The 22313-nt window shown below is 43.0% G+C and overlaps 1 protein-coding gene across 1 annotated transcript in view; it reads right to left on the minus strand.

The window, feature by feature from the left end:
• The window catches only part of LOC144517187 (plexin-A2-like), a 93452-nt gene that overhangs the window by 59665 nt on the left and 11474 nt on the right, over positions 1-22313 (minus strand). Inside the window, exons 2-3 of the mRNA XM_078249109.1 lie at positions 15349-16691; positions 12739-12921 (exon numbers count right to left, since the gene is read on the minus strand). Coding sequence (XP_078105235.1) covers positions 12739-12921; positions 15349-16578 — 1413 coding nt within the window. The 5' untranslated portion in view covers positions 16579-16691. The remainder of the gene's footprint in view (positions 1-12738; positions 12922-15348; positions 16692-22313) is intronic.

Raw genomic sequence — 22313 nt, forward strand, 5'->3', positions numbered from 1 at the left:
TCATTAATGTGGAAACAATGACTAAGTGGGTAAAGGCAAATAATAGAACTGCTAGAACAGTCTGGTAAGAAAATTAAGCTACGTTCAGACCAAAAATGAGTGCATTTGCCGCAGGGTTGTGAGGCGGTGGGAGTGTCATTTAACAAACGGCCCATTTGTGTGACGTCTTGTTGTGTTATTCAACCCCCAAATGTAGCACAAGTAGATTTTTTTTTCACAATTACTGTTTTCCGTCAGATGGTTTATAGATCTCAACCTTTCCGACCGCACTTGAAAACAGCTTTAATTCACAGGAGAGAGAGAGAAATAAGAGACGAGCGAGACACAGCGAGTACTTGTGTTGTTGCAGGAAACATTCAGATATTGAACAAACTCCAGGCCAGTTCAGTGCTTGTGTATCCTTTTTTACCCTTGTAATGTATTAAAACTTTTTTGTGGCAGCGATAAAGTTAGTGATGTTTCCTGTTTACTGTACGGGATTCTCACACCACTGTCACTGTTCGATGTGAGATGTGAGTTGCGCATGCTCAGATTTAAGCGGTTTACAGCATAATGTGTCATACTGAAATTTGTGAAATCCATAAAATAATAAACTTTTCTCATTACAAACAATAACAGAAGATGGAAATAATTTCAAAAACGTTTTAGCTATCTATGATTGTTTGATTGGTAACTTGTAGCCAGCAGTGAACAAACTTCATGTAGGTCCATTTTTATTGTATTAACATTACCGAAGTCTCTAGTTAGCCGGTTCTTGTAAGCTACTTGTTGTAGTGACGCATGCGCAACTCACATCTGCACTCGTCACAAAGTGACGCATGTGCCGCACAACTCACATCTGCACTCAACTCACATCGGGCAGTGACACCGCCTCAAAACACACTGACAAGTCTGATCTCCGGTTACATGATTGGCCACCACAGAGTGGAGTGGGGTTGCGTTTCTCCAAAGGTTGAGGTCTCAACTTTTTGCCGCAGGCCCGCTGCGTTTTTTTGAGTGTGCCTGCCCCCCCAAACGCACTACCCCAATTCAAAATGAATGGAAAGACCTACATTTTTGCTGGACGGTCTGACGGCTGACACAGGCAGTGTGAATGAGGCCTAATAGCCATGATGCTGTAGTTGAGTTTTGAAATGTGCTCAGTAAGCCTTAATTTGACTTTAGAATGACTTTCAGGCAGCAATCTTTTGACGCTTATTAAATGCAAGCATGGAGAACAGATGCCCACTGGTGAAGGGTTTTTCGATTCTCCCACCTCTGCCTAAAAACAAGATGTGCTGTTGCAGTGAAGCAAACAAATAAGCAGGGCTGTCTTTGTAATAAGTGGGTTACTGATGTTAGAGCTGTCGAAAGGCAGCCTTGTGAGGATGTGAATGTTTGTAAAGATGTAAAGTGGTGAGTAAGCTGGAAGACCCTTTACTATTGCTGAAATAAACTACCCGTTAGTGTTAGTGTAACTTTTCATCTGCTTACCAAAAAGACCTCCTTGTTTGTTTGGTTTATATTGCGAAACCATGCCCAATGAGCTTTGCACCACAAAAAGACTAGGCAATGTTCCTTACATTTTTTTATTTCACAAAAATACCTTGCATCATACAGTAATGATAATTTGACACTCAAAATATAAGTCAGAAATGTGAAATGGGGGAGAAAAGTCTGAATGAAGCAGGATAGCTAGAGAAAAAAATCCTTATTAGCTATGCAAACCCAGGTTGAAGCCCTATTTAAATTCCAGGGAGATTGGATCATTAACCATGTGATGCAATTACAGTAAAGCTGAATTAATTTCTCAATCGTATTAATTGAAATAAAAGCAAGATAATGAGGAATTGGAGCAGAGAATTGTGGAAGTGTTGCGATACGTCTGCAGTGCGATCATGCTAGTCTTCGCTGCATGCATTCTGACACGTGAACTTAGGCGTCCTCCCCACCCAAATCATATTTGACTGCAGAAGATTTTGAATGCGTGCCAGGTCTAGCTCGCACACATGGTGGCAGAGCCTCAGCAGTCGCTCAATGGGGACAGTCAATCAATACAAACTGATTACATGATTGGATCCCCTGGGCACCAAAACTTCATCAATCAATCACGCCTCCACCTTCCTGGCAGCTGTGCCTCTCCAACCGTCAGCTCCACCACCCAAAAATGAAAAAAGGAGAGAGAAAAAGTGTGCGTGCGTGTGTGTGTGTGTGTGTGCACGCGCGCGCAAGCAAACTGGGGGGTACAGGGAGGATGGGGCGTCATCTTTCACATACAAAAACACTAAAGTAATGAGCACAATAGTGACATGATATGGTCTGTTGATTCTGGAACATAAGAAGAGACTGTCTCTCCCATTGGTTATTTCCTCGACACTGTGCACGCACCACGCTATCCTTTGAAACAGTTATTTCATAGACAGATTTATTTTTTATAATAGAAATTTTAGGGCTAAGCTTCTTTCTCTCTCGCTCATTGTCTGGTTTCTTTTTCTTGCCCCGTCTTCTCTTGCTCCTATTCTTCCTCCACCTCCTCCTTATCCTATTCCTCCTCCTCTCCCGTAACACTATCCCACGCAGTAATGGAGCCAGTTTACATTATTGTTTCCCACACTCTTCATTCCATATAAATAGCATAGAAAGCAGAGCATGTAAGCATTTCTGTGGTGAAACAATGTTAAAATAAAATAGAACAATCATCTAGAGACGGAGAGATACTGAGCCATGTGTGTTTTCATTTGGGGATGATGAGGTTGACTAAGGGCCATGGGTGCAGAGATGAGCTCAGACAAATACTGACCCATCCTGACCGATCCGTGGTGTTTGATTTCAGTGGATTTAAAAGTGTTTTTTTTTTATCATTTAAAACAGGGCTGGCCAGGCAGAAGCCCTCTGGGAAGTACAACAGGTCCTCAATCTCCCCTTAAGCCCCACAGCTCTATAATGGGAGTAAGGCGGGTTTAATTGGTTTTATAATGAGCCTGCTTGTAGGAAATGACACACAAAGTTGCACACACACACGCATTCCCACCTACACACACACACAGGCATGCAAACAAAGACACATACACTTGCATGCAAACAGACTGCAAACTGACTCTTTTGGTGGTTGCCCTCATTAGATTTGTAGTTGTAAATTATGTACACGATTACTTGTTTGATCAATACACTATCATGGATTATTGCATATCAGGAACACACACCCAATATGCAACAATCCATATAGAGCCAAATTAGGCCCCATCTTCACTTGCTAAGCATAAGTATTTATCAGGCCCCCAGGAAGTGCATTTAGCGATGCAGCAAATTTTTACAGGATTGCAACGGGAAAAAAAACCTGCGGCACCAAAAGCATTTTCCCCATTGTAAAAAGTGACATAGATGTGAAATTGCCAGGACACCTCAAACTGCAAACAGGGTCGGTTATGACCCTTTTTATTCAGAATTTTTAATCCATTGACTATTTACAGTATATTTGACGAACTTCCCTCTAGCTGGGAAAAGCGATTTGAAAAAACCTGTGACATCACCACAATATAAACTCTATGGGCCGAGCGGGAACTTGCGGGCGGGGCCAGCGGGAGAAACACTACTGCGCGTATTCAGTGGGGCGCATGTGCTAGGTAAGCAACTCCATTGAACTGAATAGGCGCCATATTGGGATCCAGTATCCAGTTTATATAATACATCCATGGTATCCATAAATAAATAAAAACACATTGTTGAATCCTATTTGGGAATGACAGGACTAAAAACAAGACTAAAATTACATAATCTTTACAGTCCTTCACTCAAGCTGCTCCCTCACCTACAGATATTTTAGGGATTAGACTGATCAGGGGTCAGATATACGCTACAAAAGCTCAGTGCGCCTTCTGGATGATCGTATGTGTTAAAATTAGCTGCCATTGACCCTGTGAGTGGGTGTTTTCACAAAGCGCTTACACTTCAACATCTAGCTAGAATGTGACAATTGGATTTCAATCCACCTTGAATGCTTCTTGATTGCATTTGTACCCAGCTATTGCATATCAAAAGAGCTATCTGATCCGACAGAAATGAAGTGACTAAGTGTAAATGGGGTCTTATATAAGTAGTTACGACACTTTGTTCAAAGTCAATATGAATAACTACATATTTCCCCAAGCCCCCAGTAAACCTCATTTTAAAATTCAAGCAGATTCCTCTTGTGTGGTCCATGTCATGTAACAGAAGAACTGAACTGATTTGCCATTAATACCACATGTTCATATGACCTCAGTGAGCTCCTCATTTCAATTTCTCTTCCCAGCTTCTCACAGCTGACGAGGATATACTGTATATATTTAACCCATGAATAATATTTAAGCCAATAACAGCATCGTCTTCCTGCTGCTGAAATTCCATTGCAGAACCTGCAATGGAATATAAACAACCCAGATTAGCATGGTTTCCACAAACAGATATGCAACCTGAGCCCATGTGCTCTTAAAGAAAAACAGCCTCCCTTTCTCGTAGCTGGGTTTGCATTTTAAATGCTCGGCTGCACTCTCATCCTGTGAGAGCCAAAGAAAACAAAACAAAAAACCCAAACTTCTTAGATGTCACTTGGCTTGAGTGGGGTTGGCTCCGTTGTAAAGCTGCCAGACCTTGCATGAGCAATACACTCAAATGTCTCTCCAGTGAGTATTAACATATGGGGTTGATTTTGAGATTCATTTCAGGCTATGATTTTATTCATGCTGAGAGGAAGTATACATGGAAATGTCCCCGAACTCCTGCTTTTCCACTGCATATTGGGAAACACTGTAATTGTGATTACTATGTTTATGTGGTAATGGCTGTCCAATCTAAAAAAGTGTGTCCATATGTGGCCAGCTGGTCTGTGCCCTCCACATTCACCCAGCTAACCTAAACATATGGATGATGACCCAGGAGGCATGGAGCACTCTGTTAAACCAATCAGTCCCAATCTGCCACTCTGACAAGGTTTCATCTGTCCCTGAAGACCGCTCTGACCGACTTGAACCAAACACAAAGAGGTCGGTTCATTTATTCAACAACAAACTTGTCTTCTTCAGTCTTTGCATGGGATTTTGCTGGAAACCAGTGATTCATTCTGTATGCAAACATCGGAATTACAGTAAAGTATTGTGTTTTGCTTAAAAAAACACCAAAAGTAAATAAGTCACAATTGGGCAGGAAACCACACATACATCTTCCATAACACTGGGTAAGGGGCACAGAATGAAAATCCATGCACGACCAGATATAAAGTAAATGTACACAGACTGTGAGCAAGACATATTTTGGCAACGGCTTGACTCAATATTGTGACACAGGGCATGCAGCGACATAAGGGCCAGACAACTGGCCACCTTTTAAGGTTGAGTGGCTGTGCATATGGTCCGATGGAGGATGACAGCCAAGGAGAGCGGGCATTGATTAGCCCATATACCCATCACGGCTCTGTGAATGCTAATGAGACGAAGCTAAGGATTGAGCTGAGCTGATGCGGCTGATAACAACGAAGAGCGTTCAGGGGAGGAGGGGTCACTGAGGTGGAGATGTGTATTACAGGACAGGACTAATCATTCAGGCATCACATTAACTACAGTACAGTCACAAAGCCAAGCCTATTGATCATAGCCACTAGATACGCTGTATGTCGGCAAGTACCCATAACTTAACGCGATTATCAACTGGGTCGGAAGAGAGGTCATGGTGTGTGTGTGCGTGTTCATGCATGTATGTTTTTGAGGGTTATTGTTAAAAGCCTTCCAGCTGCAGCAGCCAACATTTTCAGTTTGCTCTAACCTTCAGCTGCATGGCGAGCTTCCAAGTCTTCATACTACAATTTCTACAACTTAACCACAGCCTCCTCTGTTTCTGAATGTTCACTTCTTTTCTCTCTCCTTGAGGACATGGTTTCCTGTTCTCTGTTTCCTGTCCTCCTCCGCACGCCCCCCTGTCCCTCCAATCATTCCCATTGTTTGTCGGGTTCCCATGGCCCACCAACAAAAGCAGTGGGAGGGGGACAGTGGAACCATTAATGGCACCCGTATGGTCTTCATTTTGCTGACCGCAATGCAGTCACAGTCCTCTTGTGTGTGTGTCCTTTTATGTGAGTGAGCAGGAGGAAGAAAACAGAGAGGGAAGTGAGGACAAAAACAGTTTGAGAAAGAGATGGAGCTGCTAAATAAAACTGCAGACAGAAAAAGCAGAGCGATGAACACCTTTCTACCTTTCTGTGTTATCACAAAATTGCCTCCCTTAATACCATTTACTATTTCAGCTGCACTGAGACATCTAATGGCGATCCGCTCTTCACCCTCAGGTCCAGCTCCCTTCATGCAGTTATGAAAATTCTATTCTGCTGGTGCCCCTCCCCTCCTCTGAATCTCCATTCTTATGCTTTCAATCACCAAATCTCCACTTTCTGACACCCCCCCCCCCCCTCCTTAGAAATCGTGACTTTGAAAAGTCCAAATCGTTTAGCTGTCCACTGGAGAATTTTCTCACCGGGTCAACTCTCAAGAAGCCATAATGAATCCACTATTTGCACATGAGAGTATTTAACTAAAGCTTTATTTGTTGTGAGCTTGACATTTCCAACCATTTCTAGGGAAATACCGCTGCTGAATAGCTGAAGCCACTGAGGTAATGTGCTGGTCGGTTTTTATTTTGTTCAGCAACACTGCACCCCCTTCATATTGCAGCGTGTGCATCCTTCACAATTATATTTACCAGCACTGAGCTAATTCTCTTACAGTGATTGATCAGTAAAGGCATCAGTGGCTCACTCAAAAGCAGTGTTGAGGCAGCTGCAGGGATCAAATTTGTGATGCTTCAGTTAAAGGACCGTTTCTCCACCAGACCTCCCTCCCCAGCATGTGGAGAGTGAGATGGAATCTTTAAATATTAAATGGTTTAATCATATGATAAAATATTACTGCAGTTGTTTTGTGGCAGGTATGACATCATTGATTTCCCTCTGAAATGGAATGCACTCTAAATATTAGTAGAAACTCGGAACATCTTGATATTGAGTTGCACAATCCTCGTCCTAACACTCACTATGTCAGGGAACCATCCGGTTGCACTGTGTATGCCATTGTAGTCCTTCTGAGTATTACGGCGCTCTGCTGAAACGATTCCTCAGAAAATCAATTCCACTCAACACCTGTTATGTGTTTGAGGCTGCCACAGGGTAAGCAAAAGTATAATGTCATTCTACAGTGTGTTTGCTGCTCACTTACTGTACTTGCTAGGATTCAGGAGCATGGAGAAATAATTCTGCTGTCCTTCCTAAGTGGAAAAGTGAAATGGAGTATGGGGAAATGTGTTTGTAGTCTTATACAGTAGATTTTAGAACCGAATAATACTAACCATTTATTTACAAATCAAACTACAATGCTACTCAAACCACATTTTGAGTCTCTTTACTGATTTGAGTTGTTTTGTTCAGTTCAGTTAGTAGTCACTTGTCAGTAGTCTCTGACTGTGATTCACTGTTTTTTTTTCTCCAAAATAAGTGATCACTTCATCATTTACTGTAAATGCACATCAGTGAGCCATAACTTAACTCTTCAAAATGCTACAACCTCATGGCACTGCTTTTTACTGTGTGCAGTTCAGTAGTGATGTCAGTCTCTTTCTGGTTCAAGATTTTTTTCTTTCTGGGCATAGATATGCACCGTTTATGCGATTATTGCTCAGCAGCCACCTGTCTGCTACAGAATTATTGAATCATGATTGTTTATCTTGCTTTTGCAGTTGTTCAGTAACCCAAAAGGTAATACATTAGCTGAGCTGTTAGGTACATACAGTGGCTAAGCTGACAGGGGAGTTCTAATGCTAAAAGCTACTGATTTGGTCGGTGACAATGGCATCAAAGATTTGTTTGTACATGTACCAAATTCACCTCTACTCTCTCCACCTAACCAAGCTTCTTTCAATATGTGTTCATGTTTATTAAAATGTTATGTATCTCAGGCTCTGCCTTCTGGTTTGTGAGCTCCGGCACAGTCTTTGTCACACTTGCTCAGAATTTGTTGTTTGTCACACCACCAAACTCATTGTTGCAATAAATGGTTAAAACCTTGATGTGACTGCTAACGAGGGGAAATTGTGCCATCGGCGCCAATGAAAGTTGCATCTACCAACACCTCCTGCCTTGAGACTGGGAATAGATTTAAATAAGGATCAGTGAGATAATGGCTTTTACCTGGATTCACCTCATTAGCTTGCATGCATACAAAGTGTAAAAGCCCCTTTTATATTCAGCCCAGAGCTACCTACAGGGTTAGGGTGGTCATGTTACTTAGCTAAAATCAATGACCTAAGGCAACAAAACTGTGACAGGTGATGATAGAAATATCCTATTATATATCTGGACTAGGAGTAGCCTTATCGAGAGTCGTTGATGGACTCATCCATATGGTGCATGGAGCCTGGATGGTGAGACTGTTGTTTATCCCTGTGACCTTTCACCCCAGCTACACCATTCCTGTGGCAGGCTTGACCTTTGCAATGGCCCTGCTGCTGGAATGATCCGCTGATGGCATTTATTGTCATGCCCCATTTCCACTCAGCCTGTCCATTTGGGGGTGATGGAATAGGATTCAAGAGATGACCCCGGTGCTCCTGCAGGCTCCTGGGAGTCTGAATCATGGCTGCTCGTTCTCTCAGTGTAATGACAAACTGTGGCCTTTAGACACTATGCACTTAGAGCAGTAATGACGGATTCCTTATACTCAATTCCTGAACACATGCAAAACATACATTTTGCTCTGGTCTAACTTCTCTTTCTTCCTAAATATATCCCTCTTTCTTTTTCTAACTGAAAATCTAAGTCTTTTTACCTCCCTTTGCCATTTCTCTGTCTTTGTCTCACACTGTCCCAGATTCTTCTCTTTCGCTTTCTGTCAGGCTATCTTGTCTTTTTTCCCCGATGGCTCATCCAATGAAAGAGCTGCAATGATGCTATCTGCACTCCTAGTCTGGACCCGTGTGTGTGTGTGTGTGTGTGTGTGTGTGTGTGTGTGTGTGTGTGTGTGTGTGTGTGTGTGTGTGTGTGTGTGTGTGTGTGTGTGTGTGTGTGTGTGTCAGACAGACTGCTCCTCATAAGACTGAGGCCCCCAGGCTAATGTCACAACAGTCCCCTCACACATTTCCTCAGTCAGCTGCATGCCTGTACGACTGTGCAGTATGCAGAGCCAGAGGTGCTACCAAGTCAATCCAGTTAGATCAAATAATGAGCCTTATAGGAACTTGATTATGAGATATTACAGCATGCATTTGAAATCAAACATGATGGACAACGAGTTAAATCAACTTTATGAGACCCTCAGAAAGAGGTCATTGAATGTCTGTGGGTCTACATGTATAGCTGTGAAAGAAATCACTATGGTGTATGAGGCATTCCTATAAATGCCTGTGTTCTGTACATTTTCTGTATGTGGCATCACATCTATAGCGTTCTTTTGTTTGCTTGCTTTGCTTTGTTTGCCTACCTTATTGTGTTAAAGTTGTTGTTCAGTGAGTTTCAAACGTACATCGATATATCATTGTTAGACATGCCAAGGAGCATTAAGGGGTCAGTATGCTGTAAAGTGCTTGTCAGATTGCCAAACAGCGTCTGAACACCTTTCTGATTTTTGTTATCTTTATGAAACCGACAATCAGTGTTTCCCACACATAGACTAATGTGTGGCGGTGCGCCTCACTATCAACACCGGCCGCCGCACATTGCGTTTCGTTATTTATTTTTTTTAAACGCTATTTAAAACACATTCTTCTGCATTTCCTTTCCCTGCTCTCCTCCGTCTCTCTGTCACTTGTGTCTCGTTCACATACACACACAGCTCCTCCCACCATGCGTGTTTGGTGTTTTTAGCCCCCAACATCGCCTTCCAGGCAGCGCAGCAATGGTTATGTCAAAGAAGTTATGTTAGTGTTAAGGTGAGGGTTAGCTGCCTGTAAGGCGACATTGGAGGCTTAAAACACCATCAAGCCCACCGTGCACACAGCGTCTATCTCCGTAAAGGAGAGAAGACGGCTGGTGAAATTCACAAGTTCACGAAAGGTTTGTATCTATCTCGTGAACACCTTTACACAATCACACATTCACAATCACCGACCCGACTCTTAGCAAACAAGCGATTGTGCCTGCTTTAGAAAGTTAACTAGTCGCAAGTTTGTGGTAAAATGCAGTTGGGTTGTCGAGGTCAAAACACTATATAGCAGCTGTGAATCAAATAAACGTATTATAAGTCATTTTTTACTCTTAAAAAAAATAATGAGAATTTAAAGTCAGAGTAAAGTAAAATCAGTGATATTTAAATATAGCCTACATGTTAGAAAATACTTGTTGAAAACATATGAAAAATAAACTGTATAGTACTGAATTGTGGAATTTTTTGGCTGTCCTAAAATCATGGTTTAATGACGTACTAAAGTCATGCTTAACATAACCCCTCCCCCCTACTGTATAAAAACAATGTTACTACCAACGTTAGACTGCAGAGCATCGGTCTCGTTTCGTTCACCAAGTGTGTGAGCGGTTCAACTTCGTTACGTTCCACAAGCTCTCTTAGCTCTCTCAGTCTAATAAATGTCACTGATGTACCTTTCAGTCTTTGGTGCTGTCTGTCGCCGTGAAGCGGCTCAGAGTGTGTGTGCTGTCCTACTATAGACTGTGTGTGCCAATGAGTTAGCTGCTAATGATAGTCTGTTGCCGCAGAGAGTGCTCTTCGGCTCGGGGTGTGTGTGCTGTGCTACCATTGTCTGCTACTTGCTTAGTATATGTGCTAGTGAACTAACACATCTGCAACAAGAGTCAGTCGATGCCAGCGGCCAATGGCAGTGGCTCGTTCTTCCGCTCAGTGCCCCCAGTGTCTAAAGAGAGAGAATACTGTGTATTGTTTCATGATTTAGAAACCTAATTTTATATACTTGGGCGATTTTTGTGGTCCTTCACAGACAGACTCAGAACACATTTATTTTTTTACTTTACCGGGACAATAAAATAATGGAAAAGCTAATGTTAGGCTTTGAAACAAGGAAAACTCAAATTAGACTTGTTAGACAAGTCCATTAATTGAAAATCATTGTATTTTCTTGTTTTCTTGTGCCTTAAGGTGAAGGATTTAGTGGAGTGATTTGAACCTGCCTACAAGATACAGAGAACACTTGCAAATCGAATGGTGTTTTATTAACATGTAAAAATCCATGTCAAGCACACAAAGATAATGTGAAGTGGTAAGTGGACCTTTACATATTTTGTAATGCTAAACCTTGTTCAAACCAGAATCCACCAGGACATGTGTTAAACAAGAGGCACTAGAGCTGCATAATTTCCTGTTACTAAAACAACTAATACAAAGGGATCGAAGGAACAGGCATGTGCTTCAGTTGTGGCTCAAGTTGTCACATGTGGAAATTTACATCGGTTTGTCCTCGGTCCAAAGGCTGCAGATGTAGTGCTGCATGATTACTGCACCTTTGTTCAGCTGCATAATTCCCACATAATCACCGTGATACAGTATTAAACACAACCAGTTATGCTAATTAGGCCATTCATTGATCATATTATTGCACTAATTAGTGTTAATGGATTTAAGATCATTATTACATAAATGCACCACGGCGGTGAGACGCAAAAACAGCTATGAGTGATGAATCTCACTAGTGTATTCTCATGGTCGACTGACAAATGATGTAATATGAAGTTTGGTGGAAGAAACCTTTATTGTGATGTAACTAAAGGGACATTCCACCAATTGTACACGTAAGTTAATTAGTCATGGTGAGTGCAACACAGCCCGTGAAAACGTCTTTCTTTCTAATTATGTCATCAGGGTTATTCTGACTTTGGCACTGGCCCTTCAAATTCTCAACAGCAAGCCTGCGTTACAAACTGTGGGCATGGAGTTAGACATGAGCATTTAGGAGACAGGGAAGGTCTAACCAAAAGCTCTGCGCTGCATTATGGGAAATGTAGGTTCCCGTGTGTTTGGAGTTTGACTCCCCAAACTAGGAACTAAATGTCAGGATATCTCTGGCTCTGCTGTATCAAGTTTGACTATTCTTGTTGTAGTCTGTCCCCAAATTTTATGGAAGTGTCATACTAAATTGCTGGAGTATTATTTTAAATGAATTTTTGAATTATTAGGTTGTGTTGTCACTCCCACAGAATCATCAGTTTGCATTAGAATTGTTTTATATGCTCATGTCTCATCAGGTCAAGGATTTAGGGGAGTGTCTTCAAATGTTATTTTGTTAGATTATTCCCAAATCACCCAGTGACACAGCCATCCTGCTGAATTTGTTTTTAGTTGGCACGGAACAGTTTATCTATCATAGAAATGTGTCCTTTTAAGTGTTGTTATTTCTGTGCTTGGACTTGATGCTGGAGATTGATGCTACTTGTACAGTTTCAGCAATCTTATCCACCCATTTTGCCATTTTTCTGTGGCTACTTTCCATTAGCTGGCCAGCTTTGTAAGAACATGACTTTCCCATTTTTAACCCCACCTACTAAGCTCTGAGGAGTTAATTGTTTTGCCAACCATTGGAAATAGCCATGATTAGGCATGACATCAGACCTATTTGAATCTGCACAAACCTGAGATGCCAATAGGTCATCACTAGCAGCCTCGATAAATCATTGTTGTGTTTTAAGTAAATAAGTGATGTTATTTGTCATCAAGAGGATCTGGTTACCTCTCTTGAGCATTTCGCTTTAAGCAACCAGACAATCCCTCAGTATGCTCTCACCTTCTTCAGCCGTCCACTCCTGGTCCCCAGGAAGATCACACTGTGTCCATTGTAGACGTAAGAGGTGACAGAGGTCAGCCTGTCCCTGCTCTCAGTGTACACCGTCCGACCCGTCACCAGCTGGGAACCCCCCAGGGGCTGGTTTATATCCAAGCCACAGAAGTGATCATCGATGGGAACAGGCTGCGTGGAGAGAGGGAGGGATGGACAGATGGGTGTTGGGGTGAGGATGAAGAAGGCATTAAGAATATGAAGGTAGAGAGGTGTTATTTGAGAAGGTGTGGGGAAGAAAACAGGAGAAAATGTGAAAGGAGGGAGGGATTGAAAAGGGAAGCGAGTGAGAGGAAGGAGGAGTGGGGATGACACATGTAAGGAGGGGAGGTGGAGGTAACGAGAGAGAGAGGGAAGAGCGTAAGTGGGAGCCAGAAAAATTACTGAGATCACTGTAGGCACATACGAATGTCTACAGAGAGACGAGAACTCACGCTGACCTGTGGCAAGCCTAACATGCATTAAGTGCACAATATTCAGGGTTAAAAACGGTTACTTCAAAAGGGTTCTGGCTGCCGCCTTTATCAGCAAGCCTCGGAGCGGCCAAATTTGCGGAGCAGGCTAATTGCTGATGGCAAACACAAGAAAAGCTGTGTATTTTGCGCCTGTTTCTGTGATTTTTAGATCACTTGATCTGACATCACACAAACACACAGCACAAGATATGTCAGGTTTAAGCATCAAAGAGAGCCGCATGCTTTGCAGTCCTGTTACATCTTTTTGTACTAACATGCAAACCTTTGCTAATTGCCTGTCGCTCAGTGTATCAATACCTTTTTAGGGCAGCTAATTTCTTTTTTCACATCCTTGACTTCTAACGCATATTAGTTCTTACTTTTGTTTTTCTTTCATCAAGAAAAGTGCCTCAGCTTTGCTGATTGTGATTAGTGAAATAAACTCAGGACCACATATAAGCCATTTTCTTTCTGGCTATAGTATGCGTGCATTCAACTCTTCTCTTTTGAAACTTATTGTACATATATCTGTGAATATTCTAAACAGTTGCATTTGTTACTGTTGACTGCTTGCAACAGTCTAAAATTCTGCAGCTGAATTTTTAATGGCATACCTTTTATAACTACTTGGAAATGTTAGATGTTAAAGGTCCCATGGCATGAAAATTTCACTTTGAGGTTTTTTAACATTAATATGAGTTCCCCCAGCCTGCCTATGGTCCCCCAGTGGCTAGAAATGGCGATAGGTGTAAACCGAGCCCTGGGTATCCTGCTCTGCCTTTTGAGAAAATGAAAGCTCAGATGGGCCAATCTGGAATCTTCTCCTTATGAGGTCATAAGGAGGAAGGTTACCTCCCCTTTCTCTGCTTTGCCCACCCAGAGAATTTGGCCCACCCATGAGAAAGAGAGAGACATCATGGCTTGAAAACAAGCGAAGCATGGCAGTCGGTCAAGGCCACACCCCCACCCTCCACCTTGCCCCCCCTCTCTCCTCCTCAATAGCATTTAAAGCTACAGACTCAGAAATGGCACATACTAAGGAAAGCTCATTGTGGGACTGGCTCTAGTGGCTGTAATTTTGCACCAAGGCTGAATTTCGGGAAAGCCACTAAGGCCTATATAAAAGCATCCAAAAAGCAACATGTCATAGGACTTTAAATTAGAAATATAAGCAATTAATCTAACTTCCAGGTCGGCTTTTATAAATACTTCATCATCCCTTCACTTAGTCATCCCTGCAACAAAGACATTGGTCTTTTTAAGTTATTATCTTAAGATAGGCACGTTTAAAAATCTAAATTTAAAATATCTTGATCTTTCACTTTCAAGATATCCACTTTCACAGGAAAGAAAATATTTTGATCTTCCACTGAGTAATTAATCATGCAACCAAAGAAACACTGAACCACTACGTTTCATTTACAGTCCATTTTAGATAGAAAGCCCTTTGGGTTAACTGCACAGTAAGAGTTAATTACAAATTATTATGTGTCTCTGTCCTCCCTCAGCTGTTTTTATGAATAACATTACTGAACATCTTATTTGTTTATTGGCATGGTGGAATCAAAGTACATGTTGTGAACCAACAGAGCAAAGGATGCAATGAATATCATTGTTTTCATGATTCACTTTCAACTTGTTTCCATGAAAGCCACTCATTATGCAGAATTATAGCTTTCACAAGGAACAGACTTGGACATGTACAAGAAAGCCCTTTTCTCAAGATCAAGAACAGATCTCAGAGGGCTCTAATACAGCTGACAGCGACAAGAGGAGAAGGAAGGAGATGGGGGGGAGAGACAGGGGAGGAGAAGTAGGCGGGAGTGAGTGCCCAAACCCCTGAATAAAATCAAAGCTCTATACAAAACTCCTCTGATTAGCATTGTGGAATTAATCTCCTCCAGCTCTTCTGCTCTTGTGGGATCCTGAAAACCTGAATGGTGTCTTCATCACAGCTCTGGCTGACGGCCTATCAGCTATTTAGGCTCCAATCATGGTTGTGCATAAGCTTTCAGTAAATCTATATCAGTGCGGCTCACCACCTTTCATAGTTGGTCTAAATATGTGTGTTACAGGAGGCTAAATTTCTGTACATTTCACCTACCGCCTTGGTGCACTGCACGTCCTTTCCCAGCAGCCAGTGCAGCTCCAGGTTTCCCTCTCCCTGGTAGCAGGACTGCAGCCGCTCCTTGATGCGAGTGTTGATGTCTTGGATGGTGAAGACGCAGAGAGCGGAGTGATCTGGAGGGTCGTGGCACTGCTTCTGTCCCTTGGAGAACACGGCAAAGAGCACGTCCTCCTGGGCGCTGATGTTGAGCGACTTTGCCAGAACCCTGCCGGCCTTAGACAGGTAAGCCGCCTGCAGCAGACGGTACTCCTCGCCTTTATGTATGCACCCCACAGGAAGCGACACGTATGAGTGGAACTTCTTGTCACCTTTGCAGAGGCGGATGATGCGAGAGGTGTAAAACAGGTCGCCAGGGGAGCCGCCAGCAGGCATCCCATTCTCAGGCGTCTCCGGCTGCACGGTCATGAAGTAGACGAAGCTGCCGCTAGCAAAGCCGTAGATGTAGTAGATGTCAAAGTGTGGGACAAGAGCCAGTGTGTCTGAGGGGATTTTAATAAGAGAGGAAACAAAGTCAGTGTGAAGCTCGTAGTCCAGCATGGCAGAGGATTCTGGGTCGCGAGGCAGCTTGCGGCTGGAGATAGTTGGGAAGTAGTCCTGTTTGCCACCAACGGCCGTACCGATGTACAGAGTGGCATCCTGACCCTGCGAGGGCACAACAACCCCGTACATCGTCCCGGTCTGGTTGTCACTGGACAGGTAGTGTTCCTTCTTGTGTGTGGGCTCCACAAGGATGAACAAGTCGTCCAGCCTCATCAGCTTGCAGACGCCCTGGTAGAGACTCCCACAGGCCAGCAGCCGGTTGTGAGAGTAGTCGATGAGCAACAGTTTGTTCACGTTGTCAGTAGAGGCAAGAGGCTCAGAACAGGGCTGGACAATCAGCGGAGGATAACACGCTTTGTTGTCATACTCTGGCCCTGTGTCATGGGACACCAGGAGGGTGAGATTAGCTGACAACTTGTAGATTCGGTTGACAGCTCCGACATACAGAGCTCCAGTAGACTGATGCACAGTCAGGTGGTTCAGCGACCACTCCCTCCTCTCTGATTGGAAGGTGTTCAGAGTCTGTCCAACGGTCGTCTTTTGATTCACAGAGATTAGAGTCAATAGCCACAGTGCCAGGGGCCATGACATGACCTTTAGTGGACAGGGACCTTTAGCGAGGCCGCAGTAAGGCCATCCTTTATCCGAGCACGTTCCCATCCCCATAAGGCCCCAAAAAAATAGCTAGATCAGACAAAACACCTGGGATCGTGTGTCACCTGGGAGCAGGACTGAGCTGAAGTACGGTCTCGTTCTCCTCAAGTGATCTTTACATCATTCTGAAAGAGAGAATAAAGACATTTGTTTTGAACTCAAAAAGATCCTTGATTCTTCAAGAGTGAAAAACTGCCTTCAGGGTATCATTAGACACTTCATCTAAAAACCTAGAAACATATGTGCTTGTTCTTCCCTCTTTCTCTACTTAGTCAGACACATGAGACATCAAAGAAACAAGTAGTCATTTGTTCAAACTGCTTCCCCATATTTACTAGCCCGAGAGAAGGTCCAATATTCCGCCTATCAACAGGGGGGCTCATTATATTGCATCTCTGAAAGAGAGAACTAACTGTGGTCTATTACTTGAACAAAGCAGTGACACACTGTAGCTGTGCCTTCCCTCTGTTTGGATGGCTAATTAAATGATCCAAACGTATTAATTATGCTTCCATATTTTGGGCTCCCTGTTTTCCTTTCTCCCCTCTGCCTTGTTCGTTTAAGTGGTTGAATCCAGGAGGAATTAATCACTCTCCACTGCGGCCGACATTCCTAAATTAATCAGGCTTTTTCTAGGGATGGCAGGGAGTCATTAGATATTCAGAGCCAGGCAGCATCAACCCTCACACTTCCCTGTTTAATATCATTAGCATATTTTATGTAGATATTTCCAGGGGACAAACAATGTCCCTCAAACACATGATGGACTGGAGGATGGATGAGTTAGACACAATGGCAAAGGATGTTTGATGTGTTTGTGACACTTTTTTTTTTTTTTTTACCCTTGTCATAACTATTGTGATGTACAGTATGTTTTAGTTTGCGGTGTTTCTTATACAGATGAGACAAAATAAGCTAATTTGCAACAAAAAACAGGAACAGGTTTTTATCTCAGAATAAAGACAGATGTTTAGTGAATGCAACACAAGCATCGTACATAAAGTGGCTTCACATACGCCGTTACTTCATCGTAGTCCATTAATGGAGTAATAAAACTGCCTGCATAGGAGGAAGAATCATAAATTAAGACACCTACACCACCCTAAATCCTGTCCATGTGCCACCAGAAGCTTCTCCAATCTGGCCCCTAAAGGTTCTTTCTATCTCCCCCTTTGTCATCGCCAGCAGCCCCTTCACACTCCTTTAATCATATCTCTACAAATGTCCTCCAAAGATATGCTGCCAAAAAAGTCTTCTTTTGGCTGCAGATAACATAAACAGGGTGTTTTCTCAGTCAGACTTCCCAGTATAAGTAAAGGTTAAATGAAGACAGCCATGTCAGATCCTAATGCGGGGGTCATGATGCGGTGGGCGCTCTCCATTGGCTGACTAACAGGACTTCTGGCTGAGTTGAGAGGGAGCCAGGGATGGAGCGGATGGACTGACACTGAGCTGGCTGGGCCGACTCCAGCTCCACTCCAGCATCTCCTGTCCATCTGTCCCCGCCTCGCTCACACCAGGGGAGAAGTCACTCGAGTGTCTCGACCTACTCTGCTCAATTTGGCAGGCTCAGTGTGAGAAACTCTACCCATAATTGGCCACCTAAGAGTAACATCTGACGCACATTGTATTGCTGAATTTGAATCTGAAGTTCAATGTTTGCTTTTCTTTAACTGTAATGCATGACATTTAATTCAGACCTATGTGAATCAATCCTAGTCACACTGTTGCTTTTATCTATATATCTTTATCTATCTCTGCTTAAATGTTAGATCACAAAGCTTCTATTCTTTTCTTGACCACTATTTTCCAACTGGACAGAAAAACTATGTTTGCTTTTATTAGTTCTCAGAGAGCTGAGATTTGGCAGGACATGGTGGCTCTAATATTTACAGCTTCTTTATTTTGGGGCAAATGGTGTCCAACAAATTCCTTCTGAAAATCCCTGAAATCATCTGTTTTGCAAGCTGATGAGTCACGGAACCAATTTCTGTGTTGATGTAACCACCTTTTATTATAATTTGTCCATTTTATGTGAAAACCCAATGAAAATAGTATTCAGGTCTTTTGAAATGTTTCAGAGGAAGCAGTGGCAGTCCTCTATTTTAATGGCTTCTGGGTAGACAAAAATATAAACTATTTCAAGCAAGTTTGTTTTCAGTAAACCAAATTGCATAAACCAGTGGTCACTGGAAACCTTTACTCCCTAGAGTGCAAACCTTTTTCTAAATCTGTCTTCTTCTTTTTGATGTAAGCTAGTGGGAAAGGGGACGCTGGAATGGGATGTAATGCATTATAGAGCTGTTGAAAGTAGGCGGATTATATCACAAAAATCTGACTCAATCCTACATATTCTTGAGCTGCCACAAAAAAAACAGCAGAAAAGTGATTTTGTGTTTACCAATTCAACTAGGGTTGTCTCTACTTATCCCTTACCTTTTAATTTCTCTTGTTCAAATCACACTGCAAACTTTCTGGTGAAGACCTTAAGTAATTTGCATTGTTATCAGCACCTCAAGCGCTGTCCTTTTCTCAACTAGAAGTAATTAATAAGACAGCGTTCTTGATGTCCGACAGCAAATAGCAGACCATATGATATTTGCAAAGCCAGATTTGAGTCTGGCATGACCTTAAACAACAGACACCAGCAGTGCCACCCAGAGGTTAATTCAGTGTTGCGTCTCCAGTCAAACCCCTGGAGGAATTACAAAACAGGGAGGGGATAAAGAGAAGAGGAAAAAGGAAGTGCTGGTGGCAAACGAAGCCAGGCAGACGAGCAGCAGCCTCATCATTCCATCCATTTCTGTTCCCCCGGCTTTAGTCACGTCTAAGGCGTGCAGTCATGCTGCTCAGTGTTTACCCTGGATTATAGAGACAACTTTTTGCCCTGTGCAGTCCTCCCTGCTGAATTCTCTGCCTCGCCACTCAGACACGCTCCAGCCCAGACGTGACTCATTCACACTCACACACAGGAACATGGTTTGCTGAGGCCTCTGGAGAAGCAAGCGCTCAGCGGGCCCCAATCACAGCGCAGATGAGGGAGAAGCCAGCCTCTTGTGCTCCACAAACACGACCCCTTGACCTGGATCGAGATCAGTGGAACCAAATCCATTCTTCAGGTTCAGCTTTTATCGGGGTGAAATGCTGTCATAGCTTCTGTAGCGCCCTGTTAGGCATGATGCATGGGACAGAAGGGATGGTTAGCTTTTGTTTGTTTGACCCATCTGCCATCAGAGATGAACTAAATGTTCATAGGGGATATTTCTTTGTTAGGCTGTCCAAGTGTATCATTTTCACTGCTCGCACAAGTTCGATAGCATGAAGCCGGGCTTCCAACAGGTCAGCAAACATTTTTCTTGTAGTAAATTCACGAATTATAATGAGCTGTCATGAGTTAAATCACTGATGTTATGTAAAAAAAAAAAAAAAAAAAACTCATAACTTAAGTTTTTTGATAATTTTTGTGATTTTCTTTTCCTTTGCTGTGACGATTGCACCTTTGTGAGACTTAATGGGTTTTAAAAACACTGTTAAACCCCGGTGGATAATGTCACAAAGCATTTCTAAACATGTTTTCACACATCAGCAATAAGATGGCCCAACATGATCTTTTCACTTAAAAGAAAAACACATTTAGCACGAACAGCATGGTGTCCAAGTTTATCTTGTTTACATTTTGGATTAAAGATTTGGGTGAGATCTGTCAACAGACTGTGCCGTGATCTTTCTAAAGGTCAGGAGAAACATTTCTGTTCTCACACTTAGTCAACAATGGGAGTCATTATCACTAGCATCAGAAGTGATAAAAAATATATTTTTGTGGCCTAGATTTATACAGCTGCACAAAAGCAATAACCGTATAAGACCAAGGGGGCGGAAAGGACAGTTCTGTCTTTATGATTTCAAGCCAGCTGGGTAGGTTTTTTGAGTCACTCAGTTTATGAAGTTCGTTCTTGGAGATGATTTCAGATTTGGGGTAAAGGTTGTGGCTGCAGTTCTTCTTAGTAATGTGCTGCACAATATTTGCACTTATTGTATGCAAGCTCACATGCCCTGATGGGATACTCTTGTCTAGGGTTTCCTGCAAATACACATGGACGAGTCATTGGGGGGAGGGCCATCATTGTACACATTACACATGAATGAGCTGGGAGGGCGCCAGCCGCAACAGAATTTGACTTCCAAATGAATAAATGAAGGCAATTAGTAGATCTGTTTACAATGTTGTGAAGACAGAAGTAGGTCAAACGTGGCGGAGACAGGAGGGAGGAGGGAGCCAGCAAGCCAGAGCCAGGGGCTGTCGCTGGTATGTACAGTGATGAGTCGGGGAATTAGGACATGAAAATGCCGTCTTTATTAAGGATGACTTATAAATGAATGTCATATTGAATCACAAGGGACCGGTGGGGTTTATTAGAAAAAGCAATGTTTTGTGATCAGTCCACCGTGTTGTATCTGTGGCTGCGTTGTGAAGGAGCAGCCCAGGGCAATTGGCCCCTCCTCTTAAGGCCCCATTACAGAAACACAGACTCAGGCCTCAGATAGCATAATGTGTAGCGTGGATGCTCACACTGCAGATACCCACAGGATATCTCCACTTTGATGCCACACAGGGACATTTTGTGACAGTTGGCCTGTGGTTAATTTTCTTCATTATGTTCTGCAATGTAAATTCAAACGGCAGTGCTTCTTGCCAGACATTTCTCTTAGTCATGGGGGGAAAACATCTTACAAGCAGTATTTAGAATAATGATAATAACGCTTTGTGATGCTAGTATTCTCTGGAAACGGTGAATTGCTGTAAATGCATTTAGTTTTGTTGGCAGCTCTTCTGGCATGTCTGTATGTCCCGGCATGATTTTATATTAACAAAAACAAACCGTAATTGCCTTTTTTCCATACTTGTTGTTTAGTTTATTGGTGAGCGCAGATAGGCTACTGCACGCTTTAGGACTCTCCAGCCAGCCACTAATCTTGATGGTAGCGTAGCAGGATGTCTGTTGGGAACAGTAAAACAGCACTATGTCATCACAACACGCTTTGCTCCTAATAACTGCAGGATGCTGCAAGGGACCTGGGCACAGGCAAATGTGACATAGGGGACCAATTCCAACACATCACCACAACACAGTCAGCAGCCTCCTCTGCAATGCATGCCATTATCTTAGGGCGCATGCATTATACATGCAGATACAGTACTATATCTGAAATTGCTGTTAAGAGCAGGGACCAGATGAAGGGCGCTGCTGCCACCGTCACATTTAACCATGCATGCCTTTCTCCTCCCTTCCCTCTTCTCAGCTCTGTCTCCTCTTCCATAAATCTCGTTGTCGGGCTTCCCTGGTTAATGGTGACCTCAAGCAGGCTCCTTTCAACTGCCGAAGCCCTGGTGTTGCATATGTGATGAGCATAGAGGGAAAAGTCAAGGTGACCTCCAGCACTGTGATGAAAACCCATGCAGCTCGAGTGCAATAGAGGGTCTTCTATAATTCAGCGGCCACAGAAGAAGACAGAGTGAGCGGCGTTTGCTTTGGAACCACACAGCGTGTGCGTTTGAGCCGTGCTGCAGCGGCTGCCCAGCACCCCTCCTTCTTCAACATCACTTAAGTGCAAGAAGAAGAACAAGGGGCAAACAGAGGAGTCCGACCGGGGCTCTGAGTAATCTGTGGACAGTGCAGCTGAGGGCAGTAGAGAACGAGAGTGGTGAAATGTGAGCTCTACTCTCTAGCCCAGAGACAAGAACACAG

Source organism: Sander vitreus, chromosome 4, assembly GCF_031162955.1.
Source record: "Sander vitreus isolate 19-12246 chromosome 4, sanVit1, whole genome shotgun sequence".
NCBI classification, from domain to species: Eukaryota; Metazoa; Chordata; class Actinopteri; order Perciformes; family Percidae; genus Sander; species Sander vitreus.